At 49.3% G+C, this 10,282-nt stretch overlaps 1 protein-coding gene across 1 annotated transcript; it reads right to left on the bottom strand.

The window, feature by feature from the left end:
* On the bottom strand, nucleotides 6,183-9,006 carry LOC8070601 (BTB/POZ domain-containing protein At1g67900). Its single transcript, XM_002452342.2, has 4 exons — nucleotides 8,761-9,006; nucleotides 8,584-8,653; nucleotides 7,136-8,377; nucleotides 6,183-6,953 (listed from the first exon to the last, which is right to left on the bottom strand). Exons 1-4 carry the CDS (start codon nucleotides 8,817-8,819, stop codon nucleotides 6,393-6,395), a joined length of 1,932 nt encoding a protein of 643 aa, XP_002452387.1. The 5' UTR covers nucleotides 8,820-9,006; the 3' UTR covers nucleotides 6,183-6,392.

The raw sequence follows: 10,282 nt of genomic DNA, 5'->3' as shown, positions 1-10,282 counted from the left end.
GATACGGTGCGGATTAGAATAGTTATACGCTAGTAATAGGACATGTTAATCTGGCAAAAAAGTGAGCTAGCTGCTTGCTAATGGAGTGTGATGACTTTGTTGCAGCTGGTGTCACTTTTGATCCATCTAACCTAGCTAGCTAGGGGTGACCACAGACATGGGAAAGGAATCTTGAAATCACTAGGCTAGCTAATTGTTGTTTAATGATGGCGCTATCATCTTCAGCCGTACTAGTAGTGCTCAGCGCATCATCGATCCTGTTGTTCTGAACATGGTTCAGCGCGCGAGTGCTCAATGTGAGGCGGCGAGCCTGCCTTGGCGTCACGCCCACCTCTGAAAACAAGTATTTTTCGGCCATCCGATGTGAGGCGAGACGCGAGAGGCCGCAGCAAAAGGTAATGTTCCCACTAGCACTAGGCACCGGGAGTCGTTTGGGCGTAGCTGTCGCGGATGCCGCCCGCTGGGGAGGCCACCCGGCAGGCGCCTGGCCCGCCCGTCCAAGTGGCTGCCGATGCAGTCCTAATCCTTGCACTGTTGCAGTACTCAAACCTTGATGAAAAGGGGTCAGCCATGGCTGCTGCAGCTGCAGGCACGCACATCACGCTGTAGTAGTGGTGGTATGATGCGACAGTGGTGTGGTCCATACTCCATACAGACAGAGGCCAAACGGCCAAACTAGTTTGAGGCCTGATCCGGGTGAATGGCTCTCATCAAGCTCACTTGGAACACGAGTAGTTCATGATGTGTTTTTAGGGCGGAAAGTTCCTATGAAACTCCGGGGTGGCCATGCTGACACGAGACGGCCGGGATGCACACGCACTACCAAAATGGTGGAGTTCTCCTAATGTTTTTAGTTAGTAATAAAACACTACCACTAATCAAAACACTAGGAAATCCTCACTAGGAGGTATTTACTAGAGAAAGTTTATACTAAATTTTGAGTGCTAAAACACTAGGAGAACCCCACACTACTAGGAAAAATTGAAAAATCTGGTTGTGACGGCTGGTTGTGGTTGCAATCAGGATGCCATCATCTACTACCTTAGAGTTGATGATCATGCACTGTCCAGATACGGAGATCTTAGCAGAAAGCAACCTCAAAGGCACCTAGTTCTAGTTTAGTAATCTATATATACTCATGTCGTTCCAACAGCAACAAAAAAAAATCTATATACTCATGTCAGATAGTAGGGGTGAGGAGAACTATCTCCTTTTTTTTTTACCTTTTTCTTTTTTGCACAGTCAGGGGAAAACAAGAAAAGCTTTTGTACTTGGACCTGTCTGGCATTACTTTTCTACAATCTAATCTAGGCGCATCTGAAAAAAAAATCTGAAACGATGGTAACAGGTATAGCAACACTAGCATACTAGGGCCATCAAGGCATGAGAAGAAATGCTTTATGCGCGCGCTCATCAGTCACGCACAATCGCCTTGTGTTTCGCAACTGTAGTATTTTCAAATTTATTTAATAATTATTATTTAATTATAGATTAACTAGATTTAAAAGTTTTAACTCATAAATTACAAGTAAACTATGTATCTAATTATCTTTTTTATTTATATTTAATACTTCATACATGTACCGTAAGATTCGATATAACGAGGCTTAAAAATTTTTAGCAACTAAACAAGGCCTGAACCCGTTACCATCGACGCGTCAGACTGACCACCGCCGTTAGCGTCTGGGCCGATCGACACGCACGGCAAATGCCGAGAACGTAAACATCGGGGTCTCCAATCGACAATGACCGTGTCGCCAACGCATCCACTGCAGGACGCGGTAGCACTAGCACACGGCAAAAGTGACACCGAGGTGCAGACGAAACCTCTCAGCGACGACAATGGCCATCGCATCGCATCGGCTTTCGGCTACCAGTCCTGCCTTTGTACCCAAATAGGGACGGCCGACCGGCTTGTTGGATGGAGTTGGGCGTGCAACCGCGGGCGCGTGCACACGGATCCCTGACCCATGCATCCATCCATCAGGCATCAGCTCAGCTCTACCCCCATCACTCCATCAGCCATACGTGACCGTTCATCAGTCATCAGGAGGCACCCGTACCGCTTTCAATAAGATTGTCCCGTTTCGATCAGTACACTTCCCATCTTTGATGTTTTAGTTTTTTTTTTATAAAAGACTAAGATAACTCTGCTTTGTATCGCATCTAGTTAGTATTTTTCTCCAAAACTCAACATAATTTGCATTTTGCAAAGACCCGTGAATATAGAACGCAAATAAACCCTGTACATTGATAAACCGTTTTATCATGCTAGTGAACATGCATGTGTGACACGTACGTATTTATGGTTTAGAACGCTTTTGAATTATGAGCGGCATGAACCCTACATTTGACAAACTGTTTTATTATATAAAAATTTTCTGGTAGTACTTCGAAAGATAATATTTCCATGAAAAGTTTATGACGAGGTTTAAAGGCCGGCCGGATATTGCTGGTCCTATCTATCTATCATCGAACTTTTATGACAAATTGATGGTCCGAGCTAGGTGCACGTACACCACAAATAATTTATTTCTCTCGCACATGCCCATGCACAGTGCAAAGTACCTTTTTTACAGATCAGGATTCATAAGAAATTCATAAACCACCAGTACTACGACTACAAGCCGCGCAAACAACCTGTGACAACAATTTCGTGCTCGGGTTTTGCCTAGGATCCTGCTTACATCTCCCAAAAAAAATATGAACTTGCAACTCATTAAAAAAAAGGCCTGCACAAAGCAATGTACTCCCTCCACTTAAATGCACTGATAAAACTATATATTCATGTGGTCCAAAATATGCTTCTGGCATGCAGTATATATATATATGCTAGGAAAGGAAAAGGCCTGGTTAGTCGGTGGATAAACTGAACAAACATAATCCTGCACAGTTCAGCTCAGCAACACTAAACGCGCTCGCTCATCTTTAATTTGTACTTATGCTGTTGGTCATATATCTAGTTGCACGTACTGCAAATTGTTTTCTGTTTCTTGTGCACATGCACTAGCTCTCTGTTTATATGCTGTTGGTAACAGAAAGCCCTGCTAGAAGCCAGGGAAACAACCTGTTGGCCACGGCGATGTGCTGAGTTTTGCCAAGGATCTTCCCTACAAATCCAGAATAGTTAACTTCAAAGTGGCAAAAGATCAATCAATAAAAACACCAGGACACACCTGTTGGCACTTTTTGGCATGCCATGCTGGAAGCTAGCTTGGAATGTCTAGGCTAGCTAGGGGCTAGCTTTCATGGCTTGTAACCATGGTAGCCACACTCTTTATATTGTTATACAAAACCTACAAAGTTGGTTATATCTCTAGTTGCACGTGTATTGCTATCTGCTACACTTTTTTTTTCCCGTGTGCACACGCCCTGGAACTGCACTTGCACTCTTTTACAGATACATAACGAGCTGAAGCAGAGCTACAGGCCAGGAAAACAACCTGTGACCAGGGTTTGCTGCTGGGGTTTTGCCTAGGATCTTGCTTACAGCCCCAGAATAATTAACAGAAAGGTATCCATGATGACTGCCAGTGATGCTGCTAAATTATATTTATATATATACACATGTGGTCCTGAACCAATGCAAATTCTGGAGAATTCAGCTAGTAGCTGTGAGATCAAAAAGCTGACGCTAGCTTCTAACGGAAGTGATGACTTTTTGGTTGGTCTATTGTCTGCACAACTCTGGGGTTCTAGCGTGGTGACTGTGGTGGCGGTGCACGCAGTGTGTTCCCTGCCTGAGCTGCTTCTACCTGCTAGCCAAGACAAATCCTGGCAGTCATTTGATTATTTCCCAGTTGCCATGATGGTGCTGTTTGGTTTCCGGTGGCTAATTTGCAGTTGTGTCATCGGAATGCACGTTATTTGCCGGCTTGGTCGCGGATTAATGGCCATTATATTATCAGATAAATACGTACTGTGACATAGGGAAAAGAATATATGGGATGGATGCCAGTATGCCACACCGATGGGATCACCAACGACAACGAACCGGGCGTTCGATGAGATCCAGTGATCCACCAAGGCGGGAACGGCGCCCTAGCAGTGGCAGACCGAGATGATTAATCGCCATCCCATCCCTGGCAGGCACTGGCAGTGGCAGGCATATGGAGCCGGGAGCCAGCCAGCCTAGGCTGCGCGCCATATATGCACCGCACCGGCCGTCGACAGACAGCACCAGCCACCAGATGCCTCGTGCCTGTGGTCCTCCTCCTCCTCCTCATGCATTCACTCACCAGCGATGACACACTGTGCTGTGCATATATCGTCGTCGTGGCGTATCACCTGGAGGAGAGATCGAATCATCGATCGGTGGGTCGCTTAATGCCGGCCGAGTGCCCCTGCTGATCGGCGATGCCGATTAGCATGGCGATCGATGCCTGTCTGCTGGCTGGCTGTCTGTCTGTCCGTGTGGCTCCATTTGGCTTAAAACACTAGTAGTAGGTCACTGCCGCTTGTGTGTGTCCTCTCGCGCTTGCGTGCGTGTCCTTGTCCATTCGGGCGTCGTCTTCCGGGCAGCGCCATCGCTGTCCTGTCCCCGCGGCGGGCGGGCGGGCGGACGAGGGGGGCGAGGCTGCGTGCGCGTACGTGCGTGCGTGCGTCGCGGCCGTGGCGCGGGCAGGAGCAGGTGGTGGTTCTGGGGTTCGTTCCGGTTTGGTGCGAGCTGATGATGAATGCATGCATGCATGCGACCTTGCGTAGGACAGCTATTTTTGTACTAGCGGCGGATGGTCTTCAAGCGGAGCAACCGATCCTTGTAGGTTTTGGGTCATGTGTGAGAGCTTACTTGCTTTCCAAACGGGCTTTTAGTTTTTTTTCCTTTCTCTTGATGGAGTATTTATTTCGAACGTAATGATAAGAGCTCTACCCTTCATCAATTCAAAAGAAACAAGTTTTAAGTACATGGTGCACAATGACACCACTAATAAAAAAAAACTGAAGTGCCATTTAGGTAGGTTGAAACGATGTGCCCTTTTATGTAGATCTAGGCTTTTTTTCATCCTCTCTCTACAACTTGGAGGGTCGTGGATTGACTATTGTCAAAGATCCTATGGTTGTGCTCTCTCTTGACAGAGTAAATTTCTTTTTTTTTTATAACTCCAACTTACATGGCAATTCGATTTTCAACTCTAAATCGCAAAATCGGTGCTACACACTCTCTAACTATCCAAGTTGAATTTTCAAATTCAAACCACGAAACCAGATACTCGACATATCCTCTAACCGTCAAAACCCAACAAAATTCGCCATCTACTTAATTTTAATGGTGGGTTTTCATTTTCTAAAAATTAAATAAAAGAAACCCCGGTTTAGTCTAAAAAAACCACAACTAACTTTTTATATATAATAACTACTATGAAACTAAAAATGTTATCTATCTGCCGTGCTAAGTTGAAGGTTTTTTAAGCCTAGTTACTCCATAATTAGACAATGTTTGTCAAATAAAAACGAAAGTGCTACAGTTCCGAAAACCAAAAAGTTTTCAAAACTAAACAAGGCCTTAACTGATTGCTGTACTGCTGTGCCCTGACCTGGAGAAAAAATTTCTCTCGAGACGTGACGCATGTTTTGGAACAAGGCTGGGGGGGCTGGGGGCTGATCTGGATGAGCCAGCCGACCCATGCTAGTGATGAGCTAGAAGCTAAACATGACATCGATGGCTTGGGGAGAAAAAGGTGCCCCATGCTGACCTGTTCATGTTTAGTGGTTGCTGACCCAGCAATCTGGAGCCTGAGGTCCTATCATCCCATCATCATGCCCGTATATATCCATCCTCCCACGCCACGCACGACCTAACAACAAAGGGGATCTTTTTTTCAGGTAAAAAGCGATGAAGAAAACGCTCGTAGATTTGTGGATTTCGATTCGATCCGGATTCCGTTCGTGGATTTGTAGATTTTTCATGCCGGTCTGTCTGTGTGTCTCCAAGTGGATGGCAATCACAGGCTGCTTGAATTTAGAAACAGAAATGTTGCGTAAGTGATGGCCACTCTGTAGTCGGTACTATGAAATGTGAGGCACTGAAATCAATCATCATCATCTCATCATCGTGACTGAGTAAAAAAAAGAGTTTGTTTTTTTAGTTTTTTATTTATAGATGAGAATGGGCATTATTTTTAGCAGACAGCCAGACACTGATTTGTTCATCACTAGTTTGCCAAGCTCAATCAGCTTACAAATGAATAAGTTGCCTGTGCAATTTCTATCTTTTATTACGGCCGTCGAAATTACAACTACTACATGCAAGGTACAATTTGCCTTGGAAGTGTAACTCAAAAGAGGAGGAAGAAGAATTACTAGTAGAAGAAGAGACAAACAAATCACCCTCAGGGGAAAAATGAAGAAAAAGAAAAACAGGAGATCACAGGACCTAACAATGGCTGCTGCTACTAGTGGCTAACGCCGCTTCTGCCCAGCGGCCACAGCTTGCTGAGCATCCGCTTCGGCTTCCCGGCGGGGATGGCGCAGAACGCCCTGAACCGCAGCGACGCGCTGCGCGCCAGCCTGGCCTTGCGCGCGAACTCGTCGGCATCGCGGTCCTCGTAGTCCTCGTCCTCCGCCAGCTTCATCCGCAGCGTGGCGATCTTGGACGCCGCGCGGCGGAGGCCCTCCACGCTCCAGTCGTCGCCGGGGGACCCGCCGGCGGCCAGCGCCCGGAGCCGCTGCTCGTCGACGCGGTCCGCCTCCTCGTCCTCCGACGACCCGGACTTGTTGGACAGCAGCGCCCGGATGTTGCTCGGCAGGTCCGCCGTGGCGGCCACGGCGGCATGCCCACCGCCCGACGCCAGCGCCGCGGCGCGCGCGTGCTCGAAGAAGAGCACCTGCACCACCACGCGCAGCGGCAGGAGCTCGTTCTGCGCCGCGTGCGTGCACGCCTTCTCCGACAGCTTCCGGCAGTTGAGCAGCCGGCACAGCCGCTTTCTCCCGCTTTTGCTCATCTCCGGATGCGCCTGATAAATAAAATTAACCGAAAGACAAAGATTAATACAGCAAGATCAATGCAAACATGCAATGTTTGACCACAGAAGATTATCTTGTCACATATAATCCAAAGTTCAGATTTTTTTTTGTATGTAACCAACCATGGATGGAAATGGAGAGGAGTAATAAAACAGAAAAGAAAATGGGATACCTTGAGGTATGTGTCGACGACTTTGTACACGCCATCGTGCTCCGGCCGTGCGCTGTCTGGCACGGCCTCGGCAATGGCGAGCAGCTTGTCCAGCGGCATGTTGGGGTCCTTGGCCACCTCAATCAAGAACCCGTCCACCAACTTGCCCACCTGCACCAGAGCGCCCTGCGACACGGGTGCGGCTGACAAGGAGCGTCGCGTGCCGTCGAAGCTCACGCTCTCCGCCGAGCGTGACCGCCGGTGCCCGCCCGAGTGCGCCGAGCTGTCGTCGTCGGGGCTCCCGGACAGAGCCAGCGCCGCCGGCGGCGCCGGCGGGACCGCCGCGCACCGCAGCGCGAACTCGTCGAGGATGGCCGACACGGCGTCCACGTCGTACAGCGTCTCGCTGACGCAGGACAGCGACGGGACCAGCAGGTCGGCGACGCTGGCCTCCTCCAGCTGCCACGCCACCCTCCTGACCAGCTCCAACTTGGACGCCGGGGACGCGCTCAGGATGTTGGCGGCCTTGAGGAGCTTGAGCAAGAAGCCGCAGGAGACGGCGTCCCTCTCCGCCGGGAGCAGGCTCACGATCTTCTCGAGCAGGAGGCGGTGCCTCGTGGTGACCTGCTTCACGTCCGTCGCACTGCCTGCGTCGTGGTCGTCGAACGGCTGGTCCGCCGAGAGCGAGAGCCCGTCCTTGGCGACGTTGGGCAGCCACCGCCGCGCGTACGCCTTGAGCGCGTCGCCGACGGTCTTCTCGTGTACGGCGCCCGTGGCCTTGACGGCGACCATGATCCGCCAGAAGAGGTCGACGCCCAGCTCAGCGATGTCGTGCGCCCACCACGGCGACGCCGACGTCGACGACTTAGCCGGCAAGGCCGTGTCCGGGCTGACGATGAGCGCGGCCACGGCGTCGACGCAGCGGGACGTGAGGCCCAGGTCCTCGCAGAGCGGCGCGTAGTGGCGCGTGGAGTGGAGCACGCCCAGCGCGTCCTTCCACCGGCGGAGGAGGCACGACGCGAGGAACGCGTCCAGCTTGGCGGCCAGGTTGCCCCTGTCGGCGGCCTCGGACATCCCGAGGTGCGCCGCCGCGCACCGGAGCGGGACGAGGTTGCGCGCGCTCACCGTGATGGTGATCCCGTAGCAGTACTTGGCGCACGCCTCGAACGCCTCCGCGCCGCCCGGGAATCCCGGGAGCTCGACGACGTCGCCGGCGTCGGCGCACAGCGCTTGCAGGAGCATGCATTTCGAGAGCAGAGGGAACTGCGGCATTCAGAAACAGGACAATGCCAAGAAACAACGAATCTTAATTAGACTTGGAAACCAAGATCGGGGAACTTCATCAGAAACAAAATGACAACAGGCGGTCATCCCATCAGGGAATTTCCCATTTCCCAGACGGAATCATGCTTATAATGAAAACTGAATAATAAAGGGTGGAAATAATCTGTGATTCTTGAGTGAATTACCTTGTGTAGATGATAGATGCAGTTATCGACGAGGATCTGCAGGTCCGTGGCCACCTCCGTGCAGACAGACCTGGACGACGCACGAACGCACAAGGACACCACACAATCAGAACACCACGAACGCACGCACGCAGAACCTGATGGAATGGAAGCGAGATCAGAACAATCACACAGCACCTCACGGAGTCGGCGGTGAAGAAGGTGTCCGGCCGGGTGCCGAGTTTCATAAACTTCATCGTGGCCAGGCCAACCCAAGCTCCCCTTTGTCTCGGTGACCCTGCTAAAACGGGAGTCTGAACCTTTCAGTGGACAAGGAAGAAGAGGGGGTTGGGTTGGTCACAAACACTTTGGCCGCCTAACTTCGTGTAGAGCCCTTGGAAATGGCCCTTTGGTGTGGTGGCTCGCTCTACTTATACCATGGCGAGGTGGTTGGGGCCTTTGAGGGAGGAGAGAGGAGGAGTAGAGGCCAAACAAGGGATGCAACAGTTGCGATATTTTAAGATGCTGCTAATTCCTCAGTTAATATCTTAATCTGAGGTGTCTTCAGATTTTGATCAGGAGTTTGCTGGGGAATATGCGCCGCAACTGCAATGGTCTTACCGTCTTAGTGCTCTCGAGGTCTCTACGAAAATGAAGTAGCTTTTCACTAGGCCTTGTTTAGTTGCAAAATATTTTGCAAAATATGAATAATATCAATTTCGTTTGTATTGGATAAATATTGTCTAATCATGGACTAACTAGACTCAAAAGATCCGTCTCGTCAATTTCGACCAAACTGTGTAATTAGTTTTTATTTTCGTCTATATTTAATACTTCATATATACGTCTAAAGATTCGAGGTGACGGAGAACCTGAAAAATTCCGCAAATTTTTTTGGGAACTAAACAAGATCTATGTTCATTTGAGCTTATCAGTCAAAATCAGTCCACATGAAACAATTTTTTTTCACAACAAAACAGTATTAGCATTAGCTAAAAAAACAGCCAGCCGAACATGAATCAAAGAAGGCTTGGCTGATGCATCATCGGCCTTGAATTGGGATTAGGAATGGACTTGGTGGACATGTGAAAGAGGGACCCGAGTGGCCGTGCAAAGGTCACGATTGCGCTCGATCGGCTCAGAAATGGTAGGATCTTGCAGGGTTTGTGCTGGGGATCGGATGAGCAGGATGGGCTCCGTTTTGCAGGGCCGGGCTGGCACTGGCAACACCGTACCAGAAACCAGTTCTTGCATGTTCTTTGTCGTAGCGTAGTACAATGATGAGCTGATTTACTTATTTCACACTCCTTATATTGTCCACCTTCACTCTAGAGTTTACTGAACAAAAGTTGCAGGCAGGAGTAGGAATTTCAGCTCCACGGTTAGACTAATCGGGGATTCTCTTTATATCGATTACCCCTAGTGGTAGTAGCCTAATCGATTTCATTAGCGTTTTCGGCGTCTTTTCGATTTGTTAGAGGCTAAGGTACTAGGCGGGTGGGCAGTGTACTTGCTTTGTTAAATGGAGTGGTCGAGTGGATCGCCTTTGAACAACTTTTCCTCTCCGCCAATAAATTAAAGACGCAAACGGTGCGTGGTCCGGAGGAAGGAAAACTATTTTGTCAGTAAAAAAAAGGAATTAATCATGTTCGTTTGGCTCAAAAGTTACGATAGCTGTTCGCTGATTCATTTCGAGAGAAAAACACCATTGAATCACAGA

This window comes from Sorghum bicolor, chromosome 4 (genome assembly GCF_000003195.3).
Source record: "Sorghum bicolor cultivar BTx623 chromosome 4, Sorghum_bicolor_NCBIv3, whole genome shotgun sequence".
Classification (NCBI taxonomy): Eukaryota; Viridiplantae; Streptophyta; class Magnoliopsida; order Poales; family Poaceae; genus Sorghum; species Sorghum bicolor.
This window is presented reverse-complemented; position numbering and strand designations above follow the sequence as displayed.

Bases quoted from the DNA above. Each gene is read 5' to 3' on its own strand.
- LOC8070601 (XM_002452342.2), bottom strand. From the start codon at position 8,819: ATGAAGTTTATGAAACTCGGCACCCGGCCGGACACCTTCTTCACCGCC. The intron at 8,378-8,583 runs GTAATTCACTCA...TGAATGCCGCAG, and splicing joins GCATCTATCATCTACACAAG to TTCCCTCTGCTCTCGAAATG. The intron at 6,954-7,135 runs GTATCCCATTTT...TTTATTTATCAG, and splicing joins TCGTCGACACATACCTCAAG to GCGCATCCGGAGATGAGCAA.